This window comes from Leuresthes tenuis, unplaced genomic scaffold (assembly GCF_036924035.1).
Source record: "Leuresthes tenuis unplaced genomic scaffold, fLeuTen1.0.hap1 SCAF_15, whole genome shotgun sequence".
Lineage (NCBI taxonomy): Eukaryota > Metazoa > Chordata > Actinopteri > Atheriniformes > Atherinopsidae > Leuresthes > Leuresthes tenuis.
This window is the reverse complement of record NW_027325369.1, coordinates 23,938,717-23,966,317: the sequence shown is the minus strand read 5'-3', so window position 1 is coordinate 23,966,317 and position 27,601 is coordinate 23,938,717. Positions and strand designations below refer to the sequence as shown.

The 27,601-nt window shown below is 42.2% G+C and overlaps 1 protein-coding gene across 2 annotated transcripts; it reads right to left on the bottom strand.

Annotated features, from left to right (window-relative positions):
- Positions 1 to 345: 345 nt before the first annotated feature.
- esrrb (estrogen-related receptor beta) lies at positions 346 to 27,601 on the bottom strand. 2 transcript variants are annotated; one of them, XM_072365863.1, is made up of 6 exons: positions 27,199 to 27,601; positions 21,529 to 21,654; positions 15,749 to 15,859; positions 15,129 to 15,290; positions 6,534 to 6,803; positions 346 to 3,560 (listed from the first exon to the last, which is right to left on the bottom strand). In XM_072365863.1, exons 1-6 carry the CDS (start codon positions 27,593 to 27,595, stop codon positions 3,316 to 3,318), a joined length of 1,311 nt encoding a protein of 436 aa, XP_072221964.1. In that variant the 5' UTR covers positions 27,596 to 27,601; the 3' UTR covers positions 346 to 3,315. The 2 variants fall into 2 exon arrangements, with proteins under 2 accessions (XP_072221964.1, XP_072221965.1); XM_072365864.1 differs by having other exon boundaries at positions 21,538 to 21,654.

Here is a 27,601-nt window from a genome sequence, read left to right as displayed (position 1 = left end):
CTCTTTGTTCCGTCACATTGTAGAACTCTTACTTAGTGTGTGTACGAGTGTGTGTGAGTGGAAATTTCAGAATGGGTATTTACGCTAAGAAGAGAACAGGGTTAGGTTAAGAGCTGCTCCACTGGATTAAGAACTAAGTAGACACACTACTGGTGAACAAATGTGCGAACCGTAATAATGAAGATGCTTCACTAGCCTCAGAGCTGCTAGTTTTCTTTAAGTTCAGTTTTTCTTTCTTTTTTTACTTGAAACTGATCAGTTTGATTTATATATATATATATTTTTTTAGTTAAAACACAAAAGAATCACAGAGTTCAGTAAGTATTTAATTCATTGATCCTTTACCTTTTTGAAAATCAAAACAGAAGTTACACAGTTATTGGTGATTCAACGATCAGAGATATCAATGTACACCATTGCCAAATGATATATTTCACACCATAAATACTTGTAGCACAGAAGCAGGAATTCATTTACCTGCCTCCATCTGCAACTTGTCATCAAGGGACCAATTCTGACACACTGATGTTCATATAAACACATACCTGCTTAGTAACCAAAATGGGAGTCACACCCACCGATGACCAAGTCGTATGGTCAACATGAAGCATGCTTTACCTTTACAAACAGGTCTGTGACGAATGAATGAGAGAAGATCCATAACTACAATTACAAATGTTTTTGGCAGGACCACTGAGAGAGATTTATTTCGCAGGGGGTTTAAAAAAAAAAAAGGATGGCAAAGGTATGTCACAGATGTGAGAATAATATAGAGCAGAAAGTGTTGATTCAGAGAAATATTGACAATATGATAATGAGGTAGTAGTCAGCAGGGCGCTGCATACTTTATTTTCCATGGTATTTCGGCAACCTACTGTATCGATGCTGATATATTTACAGTGCACATGTAGACACAGCTTGCAATGTAAGACATGTTGCCTTTTACTTAGGACAGTGTCATATCGCAGGGTAAAAGGATAAAAAATAAATCATTGTGAGTCTTTTAGCTGATCATCTTGGGCCTCTACAAAATTCTATTTGTAAAGATTTCTTGCAAACTTTTTCATTTGTACTGCACTTTTATTGAAACCAGAGCAAATCAAATATAGTTCTGATATACAGGATACATTATTCTGATTGGAGGGGTTTAGAATATGTCACTTTATAGCATACAAATTCTCCCAAATCTAAGTAAAAGCATGCTTTTAGCATGGCTTCAGTCAGAATTGGTCCCTGCTGTACTGCACAACAGTAAAACAACTCAAGTTATAATGTCATCCTCTAAAGTGGAGCTTGTTAACTGGAAACTGGTTGGGGACGGGAGGATGAAAAGGAGAGGATAGTCATCCTCCATTAAGTGGCCAATCGGACTGCAGTATAAAAAGGCATGCCGGCCGCTCAAACACTGTCTGTGATATCACAAGCATGGCGGCAACTCGACCCTATGCAATGTCAGGGATTCCTTTGATCACAGTATCATATTGTTGTGACAGAGACACAATTTATCACATCACATAAAAATCCTACAGCAGTACAAGCATTCCCCCTCAAACACAAAGAGAGCGGTGGCGTGGCTCTGTTGGATGGGACTGCAGTATTACTCCCACTCAGCATAATGGACCTGTAGCTAAACACGAGGAAAAAGGAGAGTAAGATCTTCCTCCCACCACAGAACATGCCATGGACAGAGTTTCTGTCAGGTTGCTGTTACTCTTTGAGGCATGCTGGGACTCTGTTTCTTGCATAGCTATTCACATGCACACACTTGGGCATCCTGATTTCTCCTCACAGATGCCTGCCTGCCTGCCTTCTGGTCGGTGGGAAGGGTGTTACCCTGCACCGGCCACTGTGTCAACATGAGGTCAAGAAGAAGTGTTCCACGTGTCTACTGTACTCCTGGCGCGAGCTGCACAGACAACAGTCTCCTGCTGGGTAAAAATAAACCCAGTGTGAAGTGCCACCACCCCTGCCCTGCACCTGCCATTTACCTCAGTTTGGTTGAAGCCCTATAAATGCAGGCACAGCTATTAAAAGACAAGAGGTGTCTAAAATGGTGAGAGCAGATGCTGGACACCTTGCTCCCTGTGCATGGGATGACTCTGCTACAGGCTTAAAGGGGCCGAAAATAGGCCGTTTGACATATGGGCCTCTGATTGTTTGAGCACAGAATCTCATCAACTTCTGCCACAAGGTATAAATCCTTTGAAACTGTCACACCAGACCCGCTGATTATCTTTCACCTAGGCTGAACCAGGTCATCTATTTGCATGTCAAGGGACAATTTCCATAAGCTTAACCAGCAAACTAATCTGGGTTTCTGTACTGCACCAGCACAAACCACTTCAGAAGAAGAGTAACAGGGGTAAAGCGATGTGACCCACCGGTGAAAATGAGATACTTACAGGCATGGTCTTTAAGCAACAGCAGCATTAAGCAACATGAAAAATGGGAAATTAACCCGGCTTCCCAACAGCTCCTTTTATTGCTGAGTTACTATAGAATAAGACGATTGACTATTTTACCTGCCTATGCTAGTTTGGTTAAACATGGGACCAGCAAGTCATCCAGTCTGAGACAGATCCACAAGGATCACACTGCTTACTGCTCTGGAGAGGTATATCCAAGGACATTTAAACTCATAAAAGTTCACATTTAGGGAACAACTTTCCTTGTTTTAGCTAATTTTTTTTCCAGGAGGAAAACAAGAGAAAATGGCCACCGAGTTCACCAGACTTTGAACTGTACACTCAGCCTTCCAAATAATAACTATTTACATGTCCTGGTCAAGTCCAGGCAAAAACACAACTGTGAGACAAGTGAGTCTGCAGAAACCTCTGCTGGTTGTTGACACCTTCGCTTTCTTCAGAAACAAAATTTTTAGGAACTTTTCATTTTCTGAAAAGAAAAAAAAAAGAAAAGAAAAAAAAAAAAAAGAATCATCTTGTTATCAAGATCTGGCAACTACTTATTCTGAAGATGCTGAGGGGCAGAAGGGTCCTTCTTTATATACATCATGATCACTGACAATTAACAAAAAAAGATTTTACTGTACATAGTATTTCTTATATATTTTAAATTAATCTGCATCATTTTATATTTATACTAATAACCAAGTTTTGCATTTGTTTTTTTGTTTTTTTCTTAATCAAGTGTCCCAGGGTTCCAGGAAGTGGAGATGTGGGAGAGGCCAGTCTCTGTCCTGCACACTCAGTGGGCCTCTCCCTCTCCTGAGAACCCTCAGCCTTGGTTCAAGTCACTCTCCGCTTCCTCAACGCAGCCTTCCACTGATGCTGAGGCCAATCAGCCACCCTCAAATCAGACCTTGGCTTCAAGCATCTCAAGAAAGAGTTTGTGCATGGGCACCTTTCCCTGCACCTTGATGCTGTAAAAGTGCTGCACAGCCTTAGTGGCTGTCTGCCTCAGCAGAGGCAGGGTCATGAGCAGTTTTCCAGCCCGCCGTGGGTCCTCTGGGTGCTGGCTGCTCTCGTAGTCCTGCAGGGCCTCATGGAGAGCATCCTGAAGCTTCTGCACCGCTTCCATGTCCTCTATATGCATGGAGTCTGCTGGGACGAGAGCAAAGAGAAAAGCATGACGGATTTCCAAATTCAAAAGAATAAGGGAACTTGAGAGAAATATAGTTTGAACTTGGAGCCCCTGGTAATATAACAGCAAAAGTGGGAAATGGATTTTTCAACAACAAAATTAAATCTCATGATTGATCTTTACTGCTCTTGTCAGCAGTAGTGGGGTAAAAAACAGATTATCAGTATAACTCACATCCTGACAAGATAAAAAGAAAAATCATGTAACAAAAAAGAAACAAAAACATAATCTTTATTATTTTATAAATTCATTCTTTGCTGAACAAGGTGGAGTATTCATGTGGCCCTTGACCAGTGGGACTGAAAATCAATGTTATCCTCTAGTAACAATGCCATGAATTGCACCCAATCTCTGCTGTGTAAGTACACATTAAACACCTCCTTTTTCCAAAGGACAGATTGATTTAAAAAGAAAAGAAGAAAAAGGGGGGCTCCATTCAAAAACTGGACACCACAAACAAGTGTGAGGTAAATTTAATATTTACTCTTGATTCATTTCTTTCCTACTTCCTCGAACCACAAAAAAAATACAAAAGAGAAAACGACACCCTGAAGTTTTTTATGTTTTATTTGTCCATATTCATACAAGGTCTAGATTGTTTTTCTGCCCTGTGAACAACAAAAACTGACTCAGTTTCAAATGCCATTTGCCCAAATCTGCTCTATCTCCTGGGCTGATATTAGAGCAGTCTGCAGTTTCAGTCTGGCTTCCCTCCGGTGTTCTTTGCTCCTATAACGTTTCGCGACACTGTTTTTTTTTCCCTTTGTTTTTTTTCACTGATCCTACTGCACATCATGTTACCATACTTCCCTCTCTTTTTAGTGGTTTGCTGCTCCTGTTTCTGTCTCCCTGCCTCTCCCAGGGAGAGTCCGGGGTCGCACTTTCTTTCACTGGTTAACTGGCATCTTGCACTCCGGAGACAGCATGTCATTGGCTGCCTGACTTGTCTCACCTTGGCGGTGCATATTTTACCACACGGGACAATAAAAGCCAAAACAGATTTCAGGCCTCGCCCCAAATTCATTGACTGGAACAACTGTATTCCCAAGACCTTGAGACATTTCTCACCCTGACGGTTTTCAAATCCACAGTGGTAAAATGAAGTAGGTCGTTTTGTAAAGTGAATGTGGGAGGGGGGGGCGACAGAGAGAGGATGGAAGAACAAAAGGCAAAAAAAAGAAGAAAATCTCTGATGAGGATGTAGTATGACATAATTATCTCTTGTTCTATCCACAGAGGCTGTGTTCACACTCGAACTGGCTGCGATTTTTCAAATCAAACCAATGTTTTGTTTTCGATTTCACAAAGACATGCACACAGACACACATTTTTGTAATAAAGCTGATCTGAGCTGCAGTTTAATGGAAGGTTTTGCAGCAAGGGGAAAAGACAGGAGAAAATAAAAAGAGAGATGGAGACATCTCAACAGATGGGAATGAAAAGAGGGCTTGCAGTCAGTGGAGGAGGGGTTGATGGAAAAAAACAACAACTTTGAAGAAACAATTTCCTTGCAATCCATCAGTGAGCCCACGTCGATCCAATTGATAAACTGCTAATTACAAAATCAATCGCTATGAATTTTCACAGCTGTCAGACAGAGGGGCTCCCGGGAGAGCGATCTCCCAGAGACCTTGTTCTAACGTTCCGGACAACCTCCTTCTCCTCCTCCTCCTCTCTCCCCGATCCCCATCTCTGCTCAATTCCCCACCCTACCTCCCTCCCAAAAGCTTTGCTGTCTGAAAGCAAAGTCCCAACATCAGCATTTTCATTTTTCAGCCCCGAACAAAACAAGGGAAAGCGGCCCGGTGACCCAGGCGTGCATTGATCAGAGCGGGACAGGTCCTGCCTCCTCAAAAGGTGCCTGTCAATAGCAGCGTGCCGTCTTCGCATTGGAACAAACGAGGCCTATCACTCCTTGATACTCATTCCATTCGACTTAACACATTTTATTGACAGCCCCTGTGCTCCTAATGAAATGCTAAATTTATCTCCCATGGCTGCTGTGCCCTGCAGCTACTGTTATGGAGATGGAGAAGGGGGAGGGAAAGAGCGCTAGAGAAATACCACAACATGGAAGGTGTTCAATTAATTAAAAAAAAAAGAAAAAAAGCCCACTCCTCCTGTCTCGCACACTGGCCTTATCTTCTCTCCATCTCTCCATCTCATGCCCCAAACTAAAGGTTACACTGAAAAACTCTCGAATAGCTAAGAAATGACATTTCTAAAACAGTGTTAGATAAAACCCAGTTTCTGGATAGTACGCCGTCTACTGTCCTGAGTAACACGGATGAAGAATGTGACATCAACATTTCTAAGAGCCAACTTTTTATTAATGTGTACTTCTGATATATTATGTGCTTAATTAGTTTTTTAACAACTAAATAAAAAGCATAAAATTGTATTCTTACTGTTCAGTATTGTTTGGTTTATGTCAAATGAGCTTTGCACTTCTGTACAACAATTGTATAACAAAAACATATCTGGCAGAATATTTCAATGTGTGCAGTATTTTCCTTTAAATATATAACATACGATTTTAGCAACATTTATTGGAGACACTGGAGGGGAAATAGGTGAACATTCTCAAAACAAACAAACAAAAACATTATTGTGGAATAAAATAATTCATCATCAAAAAGGAGCCTCAAGATAATTCTGAATTTAAATTAATTCAAATATATTATAAACAATTAGAGTTACTTTTTTATTATTAAAAAGATGTTTTATGCTTTAATAAGATATTTCTGGTACAATGTCATAACAAATGTATTAGTTATTAAATGCCTTTTGGTGTTTTGTAAATAAAATAATTGATAAAATAAGTTTTGTTGTGTAACTAATAGAAACAAAAGTATTTTAGAATTAACAAAAAGAATCACTTTCATTTGAACATTAATGTATGATGTGTCAGCGTGCTGAAGAAAACCCACCTGAGTTGGCCAGAGCGATGGCTTTGAGGGTGACAAACTCCTCCTTCTCCACTTTGAGCTTCTTGTATTTACGGACCAGCTGCAGGATGGAGACGTAGAGGTCAAGCAGGCCTGTCAGTCGCGAGTGCTCCTCATCCATGATGTAGTCCTCGGCATACACCAGCTCATCTTCATACGGCAATGAGCGAAACACAATGCTGAGGATGAGGATCTCCATCCAGGCACTCTGCAGGAGGCTCATCTGGTCTCCCAGAGAGAGAGTTGAGAAGCCTGGACAGGAAGACAGGGAAACTATATGAGGACAAAATGACTGGGAAAAAATAGATGACATAACAGATATTTATGCATCTAACAAGGCATAGAAAGGCAACTGAACCACTTACACGATTCAACAAAAGTCGAGTATCTAAAAGTAAGCATTTCATAGTGGAAAGAGGGCAAGAGCCATGTGATCTTGGGGTTGACCAGTAAAACAAACATGATTTGTCAAACCACAGGAGCCAGGAGTGCATGCCAAGGCATGTGCTTAATTTTAAATGCACAGTGGAAGGTCTTCTTTGATGCCCGTGTCAGAGCACTTGAGTGGGCTTTACTGTAAGTGAGGACAGTAAATCGGTGCAAAGGTCTGGGATACACAAAGCCATGTTGTTACCCCTCGTATCCTGTCACTCTTCTATTGGTGTTAGGGGGATTAGCACCAAGACACATTCTCATTGGAAGGGTTGAGGACATGACATGCACTGTGTAACAGGAGAAGGTGATGAGGGGACACACACACACACACACACACACACACACCCACGCGGATGAACATGGATACACAAACGTGTCAACCAGGAAAACAAATAGACGCATGTGCACATCGGGATCATGACATCTATATGTATGCACATAAATCCATACACATAAAAGTACACACTCACACACACACACATCACTGGGGTCACATGGTTCAAGCCCAGCTCAAAGACCTGCTTCAACCTAGGGTCTGATTCTGCATCAAACTGCTGTCATTTCTTCTCCAACACTCTTCTCCAAAGTAAACTGCTAAATTCCCCACAAATGAGCTGTGAGAAATTCAAACAAAATAAAGAGAGTTAAGCCAAAAAGATGAAAAAGAGGAAGTGAGGAGTAGATGGCCAGATAGCCATCTCATCCCTTTTTCCTTCGCACCACCCTTAAGCTGTCAATAAACTGCTTGAGCCTCCCCCCAGCACTCCCCACACCCGCTCCCCTCATTGTCCCACCTCCCCTCCAGGTCGGCGTCCCTGCAGGCAGCTCATTCTGACAGCATATTAGGCTCTTCAGCTCCGCCCCTGATTAATATGATTGCTTTTACAAGTTTGCTGTTGTCACACTACCTGCCATTGTGCGATGTAAAGGCAATAGATTACAGTATTGACCAGGGCACACACTGAACGTTCTCTCTTAAACATAAATGATCTAACTAGGGTGCAGCCACCAACCTGATGTTTATCTGCCCTGCCGGGACGCCACAAACACACACACAAACGCAGCTTGAGAAGAATAAGAGACAAAATGAGGAAGTGTATGAGAAAGTGAAAAAGAAAAAGGGTGGAGGGGGAAAGAAGAGCCAGGGAGAGCAGTACCTGAGTGTTCAATTTCCCTTATCGTGATGATGACCACGGCAGGGGAAGAGCCGGAGGATACATTAATTAACAGATTGTGATCAGAATGTGAGGGCCGTCACATTTTGAAGGGGAATCAATAGTCAGTAGAAAAGAGTGCTAACTGAAAGGTACTAGTGCCCGGGTAGACTGGTCAGAGCCCAAATTAGACCCAACAAGGAAAACTGCCATGAGTACTCAAAACACTTGACTATTATCAGTGAAGGCAATAAGCCTTTTTTTTTTTCATAAACGGCTGTGCCATTATCTTAAAATGCTTTGTTGTGTTATTTCCTTGTCTGCGTACATAGTCATTATGTTGGACAGAATGTGGACTGGCCGGAGAGAAATTGTCATGCAAGCGTGGACATGGTGTTGATTGCCGCATCAGGTTGGCATCACAATCATAGCCGATGCTTTGTGTAGCCTTTTAATGCCAAGGAGGACTGAAGCGGAACTAAAGCGCTGCTTCCGATGTGACAGCTCGTGTGAAGGCCTTGTTCAGGGCTTGCAGAAGTGGCTTTAGAGTTGTTCTGATACAACAGACACCTCTCAGCCATATGCAGACATGCAGCCCAGCAGCCTACAATTACCTTTGACGCTAAAAGTCCTTGAATTTAATCCAGTGTTGTGAGATGGAGAGGTAGTGTTTTTCCTCTGCTCCATCCCCTCTCTTCAAAGCCTAAATTATCACTCCAAATGGGATCTCGTGTCGTTGCCTCGCCTTTTTCCACTCAATTTAATCGAGTAATGAAGTGACTTCCCGACTCCGCAGGTCACACGGCGCTCTGGCCGCCGCACTCTGAAGGTGGCCCGGTTAAGTGCCGCTGGAGTGGGTGATTTCCTCTAATGAAATATCAATATTTACATCTTCATTTCCAGCCCACTGCCTTGGCGGGGTTTGACCAAACATGACACAATATTGAACAAATCAGACAAGCCTCTCTGTGCGCTTGAAGGGCCTTTTCCACTCCACTGCTGCATGCACAGGCAGGCTTTTGTCTGAAACTCTTTGCAGTGCAGGTAGAGAGATAATAACAATGCAGTGCTTGAGTTTTTCTTCGTTCACTTTTACTTAAGAATCCCAAACAAATAAGGACCATACATTTATGTTTCAAAGAGATTTTAACTTTCAAACATCCCTGGTGACAGATAATACCCTCCATGAGCATAACTGTAATTGAGATTCAGACAAAAGGCAAAACTAAATACAGGTGACAAAAATACCACACGACATCATTGCATCCGCACATCATCATTAATGGCTCAATGAAAACAAAAACCACTAAAGACCAACAATAGAAGCAAAAACCATCATCTCTCCCTTTATCTTCCCAAAAGCCCTCAGCTGCGAGCAGGAGGGGGCAGTCCAAATCCACAGACGGCTGCTTCAAACCCCTCGCAGAGATTAATCAGAGCGCAGTTTCATCTGCCTGAGCACAGGACAGTCCAAAATGAAATGCTGGAGATTTCTGTTGAGCTGGAGTTCATATTCTATTAATTTATTATTGTTTCCCTCTCCCCGAGGGCCATTAGCGCGAGTAATAAAAAGAGATGTAATTACGAGGCACGGCGGTACCCTCCAGCTGCAGCCCCCTCGTAACTCACCCTCAATCAGACAACAGAGCAGACAGAGAGAGGGAGAGAAAAGGAAAAAGATGGCAAGAGAAAGAGGCAGAGAAATGGGGGATAAAAGAGACGAGAAGATATGGGCCAGAGAGGAGGGAGATAAGGAAAAAAAGAGAGTGAAAGAGGACCAAAGCATGAGGGGGAAAGGAAGCTGGAGATAGAAAAAAGAAAGAGTAATTCTGGCTGGACAGGGGCTGATCTATCATGGCCAGCTATCAGAAGGACAAGCAGGCCCTGAAGACTTCTGCCCAGCGGCAGTCTCACCTCAGCCAAGTCAAGTGCTCTCTGGGCTCCAGTTGGAGTAAAACTGCCCCTAACTGGACCCCAGAGCTTCAGTATGCTTTTTTCCTAACTTCTGACTGGACTGAATGATCATACTGCCATAAGCTTATTTGGTATCAAAGCCTTTTCTAGTTCAGATGGTAGATTAAAAGACAAAAGGACAAGGGATTTAATATATGCCCCTTCTGATTTGTACAGATTTTTCTAATTTGAAAGCGAGACACCATATATGTCTAACCAATACAGATATGAAGGGCAATTCTAAGCTTTTTCATAAAGATGTGCATGCGCAGGCTTGTTTGCATGGCTCTGTGTGTGTGTACCTCGCAGCTGCAGACCATGATTCTTCTTGAATTTACATGACAGCATCGGGAGGATCCAATCAATAGCAGCTTGGTCATAAATTGCTGTGCTTGACATAAATAATTTGACCTGAAATTCAGCCACATGTACAACACAAGCGGCTCAGTTTGCTGCAAGGTGTCCCATGACACTGATTGGATGACACAAATGCTGTTTTATATTGGACAAAATTGTGCCAATACAAACTAAATTGACTTGGTGAAGAAGAGGTAGATGAGTGAAAATTAAATGCCCCAGAGCTCACTTTCAGAGAGTCACCTATCTGCCTTGATTCGACCTGATAACCAGGCTATCATCCTATTCTAAGTAGCTGAGGGAATGGGTGATTTGACCAGCAGCCTGTGAACGTTATGAGGCTGAGGAACGTTAAATACAGTAATCCCCTTGTTTTAATCTGTACCCTATGACCTCCTGACCCTAGCAGAGAAGTCTTTAGCCCTCCCTAGAGTCCCACTGGCCAATACTGACTTTACATATCTCTGTTGAGCCCCAAAGTCCAGGACGAATCAGGCTTTAATCATCGCCATAATTGCACATAATTTATCTTCGCTGCCATCAAGTAACATTGCTTAATGAGGGATGGCGCTTTGCTGATGATCACTTAAAGGCACATCATCATATAAGATTGCATATTTAACATAAAACAGACCGAAGTTCTTCACAGATGCTGCAGTTTGAGCATTTTTACATAGATTCAAATAAATGACACAAATATAACTGCAATGCTTGATTCACCAGCTCACATGTCATGATAACTAAACACAACCCTCCCCCAGGCCGCCTGGTAGACGTTCCCTTCGTGGCCCTGCATACTCTTGAGGGCCTGTCTGCCTCCAATATACACCCATCTCAATCTCCCTGTAGCTTTTCCGCCTTCCTCCCACTCTCCTGCCCGGGTTCAGGCCTCAGCATCCACCTGATTGCTCAATCTATCTTTATCTCCCGTGTTGAAGCCTACGTCAGAGGGTAAATTGAATATACTAAGAGCTGTCTGTTGGTGTCTATATTTAATAAAGTGCACTGATGAGGTGCTGATTTATTGCTGGGCAGTATTCGCACTCTATTACAGGGAGATTACGCAGCTTGAGTGGGATCAGGCTGGCAACACAGTAAGTAGATTTCACAATTTAATGGCAAAAAGAAAACAGGAGCCCAGAGGGGGCTGGAGGAGGGTAGGTGATTATGGTGGAGGGTTGAGCTGACACAAACACGACAACATACAAGAGGCGTGATCTCCTTTCAACATCGCTGCCTCCATGCTAACAACTAACACGCAAGCCAGTTGTCTGTCAAACACGGGGCTGATGAGCTGGAATTCAATAACACACAGATGATGAATATTCCCAAAACACCAGCGATTAATAGAACAATACAAACAAGCCTGGTTCATTAGCTACTTTTGGCCTGAACTGTATACAAAAATGAAAAAAACATATGTTAAGATGTTAGAATCACGGCTGTGTGAGATATGAATTTCTAAAATGTTTTCATGTAAATTAACAATCAGATTTCAATTGATTTTTTTAACTAATTTTAAATTCTACGGGCAACTTGTCAGAATTAAAAGATTTATTGTCAAGGTGCAAAGCAACAGGAGAGGAGCATTCACAGCTGAAAACACTTGAAGGCCTTGAAGCGGGGATGGTAGCTGGAAAACGCAGAACAACGAGCACCTCATGTGTAAATGGCATGCACGGCAGTTTTTACATGTGAGAGCATTGCATTCCCACTGACAGGGGGGCGGGAATGTTGGATGCCATGCTGTCACAATCTTAAAGAAGGCAACAGTGTCAAGGTGCTTAACAGGTTTTGGTGCACTGAAGCTGTCAGTATTCTTTGTTCCTTCTGAAATCTCATGGACACAGTGAAATTCAGCTTTACATGATGGAAGGGAGCCAGAAGGGGTGGACAGTGGACCGCTATGTGTGTCAAAGGTTGTTAGCACCTTAGGAGCAACAAGCCATCTGTCAGCATCCCCGCAACAATGCTCCTAATGACCCTGCACTCCTCAGGCAACAGCCGAGTTAAACTGTGCATCATGGGGCTATTTGGAGTTGTGACACTAGTGTCCAAAAGGTTTCCTGTGATTATCAATTAATCAAAGGAAGATTGAGATTGCATGATTACTTGATCAGTTTGATTAAATGTGTTCTTTTTCTTACCTAATACCTGCAGTAGAAACTCTGTAACACCTGAAAAGCGATTCATGTGTGTAAACTGACCTTTCATGGCTGAGACAACAAAGTTGACATTGGACCCTGTAAGGCAAAGGTATCATCTACTCAAATGATATAGCTTTGTTATCCTCCACTTGCCCTCACATTAACACTCAAAAGGCCCACACTTTTAAATGTTAGTTGAGAATAGAAGAAATTAAAAATAAATTGGAAGAAGCTAAGTGCCCATTTTTGTGACCTTTAAAATGTTGCGTTAAGACTTTAGTTATTGGCCCATCTGTCAGTAGCCTAATCAATGTGGTCTACTTCATAATGAACTGTTAATCTTTTTAATTCCTCTGCCCAAGGCCACAACAATCTATCAGAATACAATCAGCAGTTTTACCCTTTTCCTTTCTTGTCCTGTAGTGGATGGAGGGGGAGAAATATAGCCTGAGCTGAGCGTGGTAGGCTGCCCTGGGGTACCGTTGGTGCATAGAGTGTTAGTGCATGGAGTCTCGCTCAACCAGTGAACCGTCTCTGATCAGGTTCAGCCATGTACAACTCAATTATGCAGCCATTTCATGGCCAGAGGACACCCACTGTCCTAATACAAACGCCACCACAGGGACAGACACAGACCAAGCACTTAGCTGGAGTGGAAGTCTTTTTTCTGTTAAATTGTCATTTAATCTAAAAAGAACTTGTTTGATTTTACAACGAAAAATTTTTTAAATGAGCAAATATAAAACAAATGCATTAGCGCAAGTGTGTATTTGTTTCCACAAAAGCAGATCTGAATAATCTTCTTAAAGGCTATCATCGCACAGGTAGTGCGGATTATTCAGTGCAGCCTTTAAGTTCCATGTACCTGCTCAAAGTTAGAAACGAGACTAAGGGCTTACGAACGTCATGGTTCGGAAGAAATGATCATTACTGACACATTTGGAATGACAAGTTCTTCAGCACATGATGCAAGGCAAATCCCATTAACACTATGAATTTATCCACAGAACAAGATGTGTAAATATAATCTGATTAACAGAGCTCACTATGACGCATAAAATCCCAGTTAGTGAGTATGTATATCAATAATGAGGCACTTTAGTATGAAAAATAAAACTTTAAATACTTTAAATACTACATAGTAGCTATAAAGTCCTTTTCTAAGAATATTGTATATCATTTAAAAAAATACAACTCTCTATGAGTTGAGACAATACAAGAGTGTGGTATACTTTCTATTTACTAAAGAATGCTGCTTCCATGCTGGCACAGTCACACACTGTGCATGTCTGCGGTGCTGGTGTAATTTTTGGGTCACAACCATGGGAGTGTGTTATCAGGTCAGCTGTGATCCAGTCCTTAGTAAGCTCCTTGGTTAAACTCTCAGGCTGCTGACCATGCATGGCCTGTGGGGAGTGATCCAAACAGTTTAGATGCGTAAGGGACTGCGGCTGGGAGCATATCCATCTCTAATCTCCTTACTATCAGATCTGTACCTGATTAATACCCTTCCTTCTGAGAAGTAGTCTAATACCTTTTCAGCACAACAATAATAATAATAAAAAAAAAAGGTCAGCTTGAATCAGCCTGGCTTTGTTGAAAATAAACCACCTGAATCTATGAATTGAAATTTAAATTATCCTCTGAATAAAATTACATAATAGTAAAGTATGCATTCATTTCGATGCAGATGTGCATTTCTGTGAGGATGTAGTGGTGAGTGTTGAAGTGATATTGTATATTTTCTGTATGCTGACAGCTGTGTCTGTCCAAGTTATGCTGATGAGTGAAGAGGTTATGGAGTTGACGCATGAGGGACACATTCATTCACTTTGTTACTCCTCCATGCCTACAGCACCATAATGTTATAGACTTATAGGGGTCAAGTGCAAGATCAAGCAGAATCTGCCTGGTTTGCAAAAAAAGAGCAGCTAAACAACATGTTCTCTGTCAAAATCAGAAAAAAAACTCTTGAAGGAAGCAAAATCTCTGCTGACGTGAGGTGGTGTATTCTCAATGGTGTATCCTTAATTCAACAGCCTCTTATAACCTAACACCTCGTCTATCACAACGTCTATGGGGCAAGGAAGAAACATGATTATGCCCATCAATAATTCAATAGATGTGTGTGTGGTTGCTCTTGTGAGCATTCATGTGTGCATGTGCGTGTCTGTGTGCAATATGATGTCTCATTTGATTGTGTAGGCCCCAAACTTTGCTTTAAATCTGTCTGATGATTACAACATACATTGGCACTGCATCTGTGGTCCTATCTCTACTGAATGCAGGGATTTTAGATGCAACATATTGATTTGCTTTTTGCACTGTTATGTCCACTGTGCACCCCTTCAATCCTCTACACACCCTTAGGCTGTCTCATTAATTATCTACGTTTGTGTGTCCATGTTTATTTGCAAACTGTGTGTGTGTGAGAGACAGGGGCCAAAGAAAGATTAAATACAATTAAAATGAAGCAAAAGCGCTGAAAAACAGGAGAGAGCAGGAAAGGAAAGAAAAGAAAAGTTTGCTACCTGGAATGTGTTTAGCCCATCCGATGATGACCACCAGCTCGCGGTCAGCCAGGTCACACAGGGTCGTGAGAGCCTTGATGTCACTCTCCGGCATGGTGGGGTCAGGCATTGCATAGATCTTCTCTGGCTCTGCCACCAACAGGTGAGACACTATCTTTGTGACTGAGGATGGAAGAAGGAGTGGGATGTTAAAGAAAATCAGAGTTTAGAGGTCACATCACCACTAAGCTCAGGGAGCCACAGAGATGTGTAGCACTGATAAACATGATAATACAGAAGTAGGGGTGGTCCTTTCATAAAGGAAACAAACAGACAAAGCTTAAATTTGCACAAGTGAAATGTAGCTGTGAGTGAAAATGTGAGTCACTTGTGTCCTCCAGCATTCTGTCATCGTTCAATATCGGTCATCTGCTCAGAGACTTAACATAATTCATCTCTGACCGGAACAATACATGGCCTATATTCCCAACCAATGAACTCTCAACTGTCCAAACACTGGAGAGAAAGGGGAACATGAGTGTGGCCTAGAAATTTTGCCTCAGTTTTACCTGCACACTGGCCTGGCAGAGGAGGGGCAACAGAGAAAGGAGACAATGGGCTACTGATGGGGCAGTACTCACGAGGCTTTTTGGTGGGAGGGGGGAGCGTCAGGCCCAGGTATGGGTTGTTTTCTGTGTCCAGCCTCCGCTTGTACTTCTGTCGGCCCCCTCGCACACGGTCCAGACGAACCCCTGAGGTGAAACAGACAGGAGAGACATAAGACGAGGGGTGTGTGTTTTTTCCACACTACATTTAAGGGATATCAAATATATGATCAACTAGGTCGACAAAGTGAAACAATTTAAGGTAAAAAGTTCTATTCATTGTTCTAAAAGAAAACACAGTTGGAGCAAAAAAAATCTCTTCATCATATTATGCATTATGTGTTAAAAAAATAAAAATTAGTTTAGGCCCCTAGCTTGTATATGTGATCCAAAAAAGGGTCCGCATTGTGGCTAAGTATGTGTGAGCATGCATTCCTTTGTGTGCGCGGATGTGTCAGAGGCACGGCTGCCTTCCCATATGTGGTCCATGCCTGGCTGGTCTACTGTGACACAGCTGAGCCCAGAGCAGGTCTAAACATATGAATATTTAACGCAGGGTCAATGATCTCACAGACTGGCCCTCTAATTATTTAGCTTTTGGGGTGAGGTAGACTGCATACTAATTAGCTGCCAGCTACCTGCCTCGTTGCTCATATGTGTGCTCAGGTGTGCACTCCTCAATGTCCAGAAGCAGAAACTAAACCAGCCTACAAGCAAAGACATAGCCACACACATAATGTACAAAGCATCCTCTGTCACACTGCAGATAGATAACTGGGTATTGCTCTCCCATAAAAGACCCCTATTTCACCTCTTTCACTGCAGGAGCACAGAGGCCTTATCACCCCCAGCCACACCTAGGGGGCTAGGTTCCACACTGATACTGTAAATGTCAAGCCAGCCTCATCATAACATAAGTTATTTATTATCTCATTATTTGATAAGAATACTTCTATTTGGATGTCTTTTCTATTCAATTAATTTTCTACATTGTTAACATATTTCATCTATGCTGTTCTATTCCTTTGATACCACTGAGCAGGTGTTTATTTATTTAATGCAACTGCATGCAAACATTTAAATCCTGTATCCTCAGATTTGGTGGGTCGTTGCTCCAGTACAGCCTAAATCGTAATCCTGTCAAGAGGTAGAATCCCTTCAATCTGTATACATAATGTAACCCCCCAAAAAATGTAATACTAAAGGGTGGATGAGAAAAGGCTCAATGAAATGCTTGTGGTGAAGGGGGAGTTAATTTGTCAGTCTCATGCGTCCTCTGAGTGAACAACACCCGCAGTCAGAGCACTTCCTTGATGATTTCATCACTTTATAACAAGGAGGACGGTGTCAAACCTGGGCATTGTGTGGCCACTGCAAATGAGCCTAATACAATTTGCCCATCAGCAAGTGCTCTTGGAGAGGATGAGTTTGGATGTGTCCCATGCACAGTGATAGGAGGTCGCTTGGTGAAGGGGGGGTGACAGGAAAATCAGATGATGTAAGATAGAGGCGGTGGCCTTCATTTAACAAAGTGGAATTCAACAGCAGGTTTATGCAAAAAATCTTCAAGATTTTAACCATTTATCCTACACAGCCATAGCCTATTTCAGCCTCGATGAAATCACGGAGGGGGTAGTCGTAAAGTGTATTATCATGGAACAGTAAAATAAGGATTTCTTCTACTTATAAAAATTATTTGACTCCCTAGAAACACAAATCTGATTAGGATTGTCTTTCAATTTCCTGACACTGACAACCTACTAACCTAATTACCCCATATTCCCAACAGAGCCTCATCACTCCCTGCAAGAACCAGGGAACTACCTGTGTATACACACACACACAATTTTATTTTTACATCCAGCATATCAAAAAATTGATTTTGGTGTTGTTCTTTTTAGATGCCTTAGCTGATTGACTTCATGTGCTGAAAAAAATTCCACTTCAGCTCAGATTGTTGTTATTGTTGGCATGGAAAATTCCTCTCATTGTCGAATGAGATGTCACCACTTTCTACAGTTTCTTCCAGCTCTTCCGCTGAGCACGGCTTCTGCCAGGTGGCTACACTTCCACTCTCAATGTTCCTCTTTGCCGGTTGAGTCAGGTCTGCTGATATGAGCCAGCAATGGAAGTTAGATGGGTGCCTCTTTTAATTAGAACAGTCCTGGCCATAATTAACAGATGCTGACAGGAATTAGAGCTTGGCACTAACCTGTCTCATTTTACTGTCCAACAGGGCCAGGCAGAGGCAGAGAGGAAGAGAGAGTGATTAAGAGCATCTAGACAGATTCATTCACTCATGTGGTCGGGCACTACAGCCTGGTCTTTATAGGGACCTCTGTGGGGTTTGTGTGTCCTTTTGGTGGCACCCAACACTTTAAGTGTTCTGACTCTGGCCCGTCTGATGTGCCCCCAGCAGAGTAAACAGTAGGTCTGTTATAAATGTGGAAAGAGACTTGCAGACCACTTCATCCACTGTTTTATGGCCCACAACAGAGTGTGGCGAGGGTAGCAGCGGATGAGGTCGGGTATCATCTCTTCAAAGAAGGCTACTCTGGGAGGGGGCTTTTGGCCAAGGCGGCTGGCATTTGTGGATGGATTAGCGCAGGCCTCGAGGTGGGGGCTAGGGCCAGCTGACCTAGGGCTCTTCTTTCTCTCCAAAAACAATAATAATCCCCCTCCAAGCACACTCCTACAAAAGGACCTGTCTTCACTCACTTTGTGTGGCCAACCATGGTAGGAGCCCTTATTTTGAGTCCCTCACCTGTTCTGGGTGTCTCTCCCTGGGGAAAGTGTCAGGATGTCTGGGATGGTTGGCAATGCCAAGGGGGGCTTAGGCGGACCCTATTTTAGCTGGGAAAATCAGAAGGACACATGGCAAGGCATGGTGAACCTTGCCTTTCAAGGAAGCCGCCCCTACTAAATTGCCGTCAGCACTATTTCAAAGGGCCCCTTTTGCCAGCTTCACATGCTTGCAAGTGTGTCGCAGCATTTTTAATCACGAGTGGTGATGAGCGAGGGTAGCGGAAAAATTGTCACGTATTGCCCCCCACCTCATCTGTTGACCCCTGAGGCTGCCATGCTAACACCCGCGTCACATACTCCATTTACAGGTTAGCTGCAATATCCACGGTAACCTAACATCCTTGCTTGTCCCGATAATTGAAAATACTAAATGGGACCTAAACCCCACTTAAGATTCTAAATGACAGTATTGTAAAACATCATTTTAGCAAGGTTTTCCACAGAATAAGCCTCTCATTCCTCATTTTATTGCCATTACGTCAACTTGGTAGCCGATTATTTTTGTGTTACGGCCTGGAACACACATGATATGTCGTATTTCAGGGAATGTATATCTGAGTGTAATGTGGTTGGTGTGCAATGCTTCAGTGGTTTTTCTTTGCATGCTTGCTGTCTGAACAGTGAGAGGTGTATTGTATATCAGTGCAATCACATTCTAAGTCTTTGTTCAGCAGAAAGCCACTATACTTACACTGTTCTCTTCAAGGAAGACAGGACACTTTGTACCATTACACACACCATAACTACAAGGTGAGAACAATAGAACAAAAGCTATTGTCTTTGCTCAGTGCTGTTCGTCAATATGTTTATATATTCATACCAATTCCTACATTGGTTGAGTATGTACATCCATGCACGAGGAGGCATCTGTGGGTGAGTGAGCCAAGGAAAGAGGAAGTCAGTGCAAAGAGCAACTGCCACTGAATGAAGTCAATGTAATCTCTCAATACTATCTTGTTTTCTCTCTTGCTCTAAGCTCTGATCCGTTTCCATTGATCAGAGGAAAAACCTGTTGCCCCTGACATTTGATTCTTCTATTGATCACTTCCTCCTTTATACAGTCAAAGGAAAGTACAGCGACTCAACGCAGGGTTTAGGCAGGTCTCCTATAATTCCTGTAATCGTACTGCTGATCTCCAGCAGACCATTTTCCCAATACTGCCTCTTACCGCACTTGCAGATAAAAAAAAAAAGTGCAAAATGTGGCCTTTAGTGGTTGACCAGTAGATGTCAATAACAGAAGAACTTTGATTTTGAGAATATAAACAGAGATAAGACTCCTTGATTTCTTAAAAAGATGTTTGCTGTACTTTCAGGCAATGATGGAGTTATATATAAGCTTCTTTGGGGGGCAGCACTGTACTTTGATGGAGCTGTAAAGTTATAATTAGGGGATTTTTCCATTGAGACACAATGTGACCTTTCTGCAGTAATGAAAGTAAGTGGCATCCTCAGTCACATGAGCAGTGGTCATCTCCACATCCTGAGGCCGACCATAGCGTTGAGCCGATGGCTTCGTAGAGCTTACAGGGGACGCAGACCATGTGTTTCTCTTTCCATTTAGTCTTGGTGACTTTTAAATTGAGAAGCCCCAAGACAGAGCTTAAGAAAAAAACATACTTTACATTTCTGTAAATAATGGCAAATGTGTTACATAATTTCGACAAAAATCAATCATTTGAGAGGGATCTGTGATAACAGCAGCACAAGACTTTAATCAAAAACTGACAATAGCTGCAGCATGGTGATGATTACTATGTAAAGAGGAGAGTCATTCTTATTCTAGAAATGTGCTGAACACACAGAAGACTGCATTAGACCTAAGGCTTAGTTGAAGTCTGCATATTTGAGTTTTACACTCTTTTTATTTTGACCTGACACTGGTCATTCATTTATAGCCACGGCCACATATTTTTGTGGTCTCTTATTCTCCAAGATGATATATTGGCATAAATTTTTCATCAGATAGTAATGCGATTACTCTGTCTTTCTGGCACTGAGGCTTTATCTGGCTGCATGCAGTCCAGGGGATTCTGTTACTGTGTGGGGATCCATACAGGCTAAGACTTTGGCTTCAGGTGGTGACTGGATATATATGAATCTATAAATCCTGCTCATGAGTGGGAGAATAATGGGAGGAATAAAGAAGGACAATCTAGTCAGAGTTTGACAGATAATTTAAAAGTGGAAGTTTTTACAAAATTTCAATTATCAGAGAGTATTTCTACAACTATGAAAGAAAAATTTCTCTTTGCACAACACAAATCCACCTGGGGCTACACACTCATTAGCACTTAGGGTAAGTAAAATAAAATGTGAGTACTTAACCATCAAAACTAACACTTAATCCAGAAGCCAGATAGCTTTCATTATTCATCTGTCTGGCCTTCTTGGGGCAACCAACAAGTGTGACCGAGATAGAAAGAGTGACTCAGATGAGGATGTAGACACTAATGCAGATGTGTGTGGGAGAGCAGAAAGATGCCTTCCCAGGTAGAGCAGCCAAGGCTCAGGCTCTCAGGGGGGTTCAGTCAGTGGAGAGAGGAAAAGGGGGAGAGAAACCCCGGCCAGACAAATCCATCTGAAACATGTTTAATTGTCGCTGAATTCCCTGCTGGCGTGACTTTAAAAAACCATCCACAGGAAGAGGGCTGAGATGTTCGGAAAACATTTAGTGGATCAATATGCCAGTGAGAGCTGAGACTGTGGCGAGTGTGTGCTCAGGGACCTGGCGTGAGCCTTTCCAAGTGGAATACTGTTACATTTCTATTACTCAGACAGCAGGATCTACCTATTCAGCATATTTCTGTCCCCAGCTCAACTGCACATTATTTACTGCTGTGTAGGTAGGGGGAGGACAAGGGGCTAGTTGCAGGCACAAGAGAAATACTGTGGGGCTGATTGCTGAAGCAATCTGGGACTTGACAAAACAACTATCTTGAAAGCAAATGTGTAATGATAAACCCCTATGTGTGTATATGCGGGTGTAAGAATAATAAAAATGTTCTTACTCTTCTTACCTTCTTTGAGCATCCCCACTTTGAGGCATTTCATGAAGCGACAAGCCTGACATGATTTGCGTCTTCGTTTCGTTATCTCACATTCATTTGTGGCAGGACAGCTGTATTCTATGTTACCTGAGGAGAAATACAAAAGGAACAGGTTAGTACCAACAACATATTAAAAGTTTGGCACGGTATAAGGTAAACATTCCCCATAGTAAAATAAAGTGAAACCAATGATAGGTAGGTGCTGCTAATGATGTAACTACCATCAGTGTTGCTTAGTCATCAGATGGTCAATAATAAATCAGCATTTGCCAGTTAGGAATTTTGTTCTTGTTAGAAATATGGATTCCTATAGAATCAGTTTCTGTGGATTGCAGGTGGCTCAGGTGTCCTCCAGTGAGTACATTCTAGCACTGGGGGCCCCTGCACGAGGAGAAGTGGGGGTAAAGGGCAGGGGGTGGGGGTAGAGCTACAATGGTCCTTCAGGACCGTTCAGTGGATGCCATTCTAGTCCAAGACTAAATTGGCCTCATTAATTCTGTGCATGTCCCCTCCAGGCCCCGGGCGCAGGCCATGTCCCCGTGCGCTCACAGGGGCCAGCCACTGCCTCAACAGCAGGCTGAAGAGCCAGACACTGCCCCTGACCACTTTACATAATACTCCTGCAGACCCAAACCTGTTGTTACCACCGTTGCCATTGTTGACTATTTACATAGTGTACAGGCAAGAGGCTTTATGCATTATTCAGCTGCTGCGTCTGATACCAGGACGAAGCAATGAAAAAGAGTTTCATTGCAACACAATAAAAGAGCCTGTTCTGCTCTACTCCAGCATTAGCAATAGAAAGGGCAGGATATGTGAGGCAGTCCCTCCACTGCTGCCCGACTCCCTACATTTTACTGTATTCAATACAGGGTTTTGGTGTAATGGTAGCTTCAAGCCCAGGAATTTGAATCATCTTTATATTAAGTGGGCTTTTAGTTTTAAAGCTTTTGACATTGATGTTTTTCTTTTTTTCTAACCTAACTACCTTTTGTGTCTTTTCAATGTATGAGTGAAAAGCATGGCTGAGTCATAAAATAAATTAATCTTTTAATTTAAAATATTCAGTATTTCTCATCTGCTAAAATTCATGCAAGTAAACAGTATTCTAGAGAATTTTCTGTCTGTCTAGCATCCCCTTCAAGTTGTTTCTTCTGTTTGTTTACACTGATGAACATTCAGACACACATTATGGTTGCATCCCGACATCCTGTAGTTGCTCCACAGTTTTGACCCTCTCTCCACATTTCTGTCAGAAAGCTGTGTAATATTCTACTGGCGTTCCTCCAATAGCCCTCCAACACTATTTGACAACTTATGCAATTATGTTAACATTATTGGACAGATCAAGTGGAGGGTCCAAAGATGTTATAAATAATTAGAAGTTCCTCCTTATATCTGAGTTAGAAAGCATTATGCTAATTCTCATCATCTCTCTGGGATTGGTGTAAATAAAGGTGTGAGAGGAGCGGCTGATGAGCTCTGATTGCCTTTCCTCTGTCTGTTTTGTCTGTTGTCATAGCAGAACAGACCATAATAATTCTATGCATTTCCCACAAGAAGGGAAGAGGCAATCAGTACCACCCTGCAGGATTTAATGCTTAAGAGTCTGCTTTGTTTGTCCATACGTTAAACACTAACCAATCAGCATGTAAAATTCTGTTTAGGTTTCAAATAAATAAGGATTCTGATTGCATAGAAGATAAAAGAAATAAAAAAAACTCTTTAAATATTAACTTTAGTCAAAGGCTCCAGCAAAATGCCCTCTCCATGCCTGTTGTGTTGCAGGTTTGTTTGCACGGCCTAACTCAACACAGTGAGAGGTCACTCTGCTTACAGGCTTATTTTTTTCCCCTCCTCTTTCTCAGGGGTGGCAGGGACACGTGCACAAACCACACTTGGTGGCTAACTTTGCAGGCCGTTTGATGGCACAATCTTCAATAACAAAAACAAACATACTGTCCCACACTGTCGCATCCACCTGTCCTGTCAAGCTCCACGCTCATTTGATGTTCTGTCAGAGGAGGCTTCTCATGGCTCGAAAAAGAGTGAGGGGTGGATTAACCAATTCTTCTCTCTACATTTAGGTTTATATTTAGAGCAGGGAGTGTTTTGGTATCAGTATACATACTGTCCCAGTGAAGTCTAAAGACATTACAATACACTCTGACTTCCCAAGCCCTCTTGGTTTTAATAACAGCTTTCAATGTGGAAACAACAAAAAAAAACACTTTACTCTTTTTCTCCTGATTTTGGTTAATAGGTAAACATTTTACTACCCGAATATAGACAAGTGGGAAACTAATCATTAAAACAAAAGATCAGAATTGGTTTTAATTACAATGTATTTAACCAAAACAATTTGAAATATTTCACTGATGGTATATGCAAAATAAACATGTAATTCCTACGGTGAACTACCTATTAAACATGAAGTTATTCATGTTTATATTGTCAAATTATCCAGACATAATAGCTGTACTGTATGATAGAGGCAATATGTTTGTGCTGCTTTTCATAACTTGTCTCTCTCTTCTTTGTAGCTTTGAGTTTTCTCACTTGCCTTGAGTTTTCCCCTGAGAGATGAAAACAAGTGTTTCTGCTGAATGTCACTTAAATGGCTGCACTTAATTCAGTAATACTGAAAACAGATCTCAAGAAGGGTCAAGTAACCGATAGATGAATGAATTTAACAGTTCTTTTTCTCAGAATCTAATGCAGCGTCAAAGTATACTGAACAACGTTCAAACAAAGTGACACAAAATTCCTGTTTTAAATGTGGATTTATGGTTACAGCGGATTCCCACACTGAGGTTTAAAGGAGTTCACGTATTAAATGACATCCAGCGATGATGTCCAGAAATACTGTGACAGTAACAGCAGGGAAAGTTTCACCTTCACAAATGAAGCACAGTGACAGGAACCCCTTTAACCTGAGGCCCATGCTTCGGTTTATCTGTCTTTACAGAGGTTATGGTATGGTTACCAATAACATTACAGAGTGAAGGGAGAAAAAAAAGATTTCCCTCCTTTTCCTCTTGATAAGTATCTGTCTCAATCTATTTTATGGCTTTTCAGGACCCATGCCAGGGCACAGAGGGGAAAGTCAGGTCTTGTAAGTAAATTACAGTAAAATGGCAGGTATTTCTCATCAAAATCTAAACTGACTTTTACAGGCTTACTGTCAAGGTCTATTACTTCATATAAAAGAGGGCCACTGAGTTCAGTTGGTTTTCAAGCAATTTTACACTTGGGTTCAAAATGGGAAGAAAACACGGTTCAATAAGGCATTTATGTTTTTGATTGGTGGGGCATGTGAGATGCAGGGAAGGGGGATGATAAGGGAGCAATGAGAACAGGAGTATTTCTAGGATGGATGGAGATCCAGGTTGACATTAATTTGGGTCTAGCCTTGACTAATGCAACTATCTCCAAGTATGAGTTCAAGGGGCTTTTCACTGGATGAATAGGTGACAGAAGATGGATATGCCATCTGCCTTTGTTGAAAAGGTAGGCACATCAGCTGAAGGAGTGCAGACCAGAGGGGAGACACGGATTCAAAAACAACATAGATAGTGTGCGCGTACATTTGCGTACTCATTCAGAAACTACAGTCAAAGAATACTCTATTGTAACACAGGGTGAGCACAAGGTGATAAAGAAATCATTGTGAACAATCTTAACATTAAGTGAGCATGTTTGCCCTAAGCGTTATAGAACAATGAGAAAAAGGCCTGGGAAAGACAGCTCCTTTGTTTTCTTCTCATTAGAGTGGGCCGTCTCACACTCCACCCTTGACTGCCTCGTTATTCCTTTAATTAATCAGTTCTCATCAACGGCAACCCTCTCATTCTTTCAAGGGCTCAACATCCTGCGATTTACTGCCTCCACTTACCTCTAGCAATCCTGCATGTGTTTCTTTTATCATTTCGGAATCATTTTACCTCCCCTAAAAAGCCCATCCAACCCCCTGCCTCCTCTACTTGGGACCTCTGTCTGATTATTATGCCATTAAGTCTCTCCTCCTCTCTTCTGAAAGAGCAGCAGGGTCCCTCTCCAATCTTAAGAAGTCCTGTTTTTTTTTTTTTTCTTCCTTTCCCTGAAATTACCCGGCGACACGTGCCTGAGTTTCTAATTGGCATGCCCGTCCCTAGAGACAACCCCCTCCCTTCCTCCTAATGAAAAGCCTCGGCCTTAATTACACTTTCCAAACGCTGATTGTTATTGACAAAACTCCTGTGGCTCGGACAAACGACGGCAGATTAGCTCCATTACAGGCAGCCCTCCAAGAAGAGAAAGAGAGGGATTTCAAATCGACAATGCAAAGTGGGGGGGAGCTTTCAGTTTTTTTCCTCCGTACCTTGGTTTTAATTGTTTGGACCATTGCTTCACTTAAAATGTCTCTTTCTTTACTGATGCCTCTTTTCTGTTCCATTGTGTTGCCGTCAGTGTACTTCTACTGAGTGGACAAAAGCCCAGTTATGTTACTTGAGAGAAAATGTTCATCTTTTGTCAATAGACAGGATTGCTGATGGCAGCATGGGTAAACAGGAGGATTTGGCGTAACGCTTTTGTTTGCCTGCAAAAGGTACATAGACTGTCTAAAGCTGATAGGGCTGCAATGTCCAAAATCAACACCTAACATCAAGACAGAAAGCCTGTTCTCCAGTTAATTCCTGCAATCATTTACTGGTGAGAATTTACCGACAGCAATGGATGAAAGATGTAATTTGAGCTGAATTATAAAATGAATATTTTCTTGAGCCCTTAACATCTCATTTCACCATACCCAAACCCTTTTATTTAGTTTTTCTACTGCATGTATTCCACTACTAAGCCAGCCAAGCTTAGTCCTGAGCAGCTGTGCCTGTTGTGCAGATTTTTTTATTATTATTTTTTTTAAAACAGGCTCAACAGTATCTTCATCCTCCTGATTAATCTGGAGCATAGCGCACAGTTTCACAGTGGGAGGCCTTTCATTGCCTCTCTAATGAGAAACTATGATACATCATGCCTTAGGATAGCCACCCTAGTCCCCAGGCACACAGACATTGCAAACACAAAACGGGACAAGAATAATAGAGTATCTTTCTGAGCCCCCCCACCAGAACTGCATCAGGGCAAACAATCCCTGCACTCCACCCAATCTGACCTCTGAGTGATGACGGTCCGTTCACCGTATTCCAACCATGACAGATGATGCCATCATAATCTAAAACGCTGTCTATCCCATGTCAAAAATATCCTGCTTGTTTCTGCTTTATATCAGTCAATACATAGAAAAAAAATGTGTAAATTGAACAGTTCCCTTTAAAAAATGCCTGCGTATTTTCTTTTTTTACAAAATAGCAGTTATCTATTGCATAATTCAATGAAATTGAAAAAAAATTACTTTTTTTCCTGTATCTGTGCTGGTCTCAAGAGGTAAAGGACACATCTTCCACACTCCAGTGATTTTTTTTTCATTTTTCTTTTTAAACATAGTGAACTGTTTTGACTGGCTATGTTTCAGAGTTGTTGTGAGGCCAGAGGTGTTGTGTATTGAGGATGTTTGTGTCTCGTGATGTGGCAACATGGGACGAAATACTTGTATTGAGTGTTTGGTGGGGGTATGTGGGAGGAGAAAAATACCTTGTATTGTCCTTTTAAAAAAGGCTTTGCAGGCCTCACAAGAGGCTACCCCATAGTGATACCCCGAGGCTATATCTCCACAGACCAGGCACAGCCTCTTGGGAAGGGAGTTCAACATGTATTCGCACTTTATGGACGAGTCCTCCATGATGGTGCTGGAGCAGTCGTCATAGCGCTTGCGGCAGGTGCCAGCGCCAAGCCCGCTGGGGGTGAACATAGGTGGAGAGTCCAGGCCGTTCGAGTGGCTGTTCATGGTGCTGACATAGCCTCCACTGGCGTCTGAGTTGCCACTGGGGCTGTGGTGGCTGACTGTGTCGATGACCGAGGAGGGACTGGACGGCTCCGTCTTGATGTAGGACCCACAGCTGGAGGGCAGATGCCGTTCATCAGCGGCCATTCTATT

Bases quoted from the DNA above. Each gene is read 5' to 3' on its own strand.
- esrrb (XM_072365863.1), bottom strand. From the start codon at position 27,595: ATGGCCGCTGATGAACGGCATCTGCCCTCCAGCTGTGGGTCCTACATC. The intron at 15,860-21,528 runs GTAAGAACATTT...GTTTCACCTCAG, and splicing joins GCTCAAAGAAGGTAAGAAGA to GGGTTCGTCTGGACCGTGTG. The intron at 3,561-6,533 runs GTGGGTTTTCTT...TCGTCCCAGCAG, and splicing joins CATCGCTCTGGCCAACTCAG to ACTCCATGCATATAGAGGAC.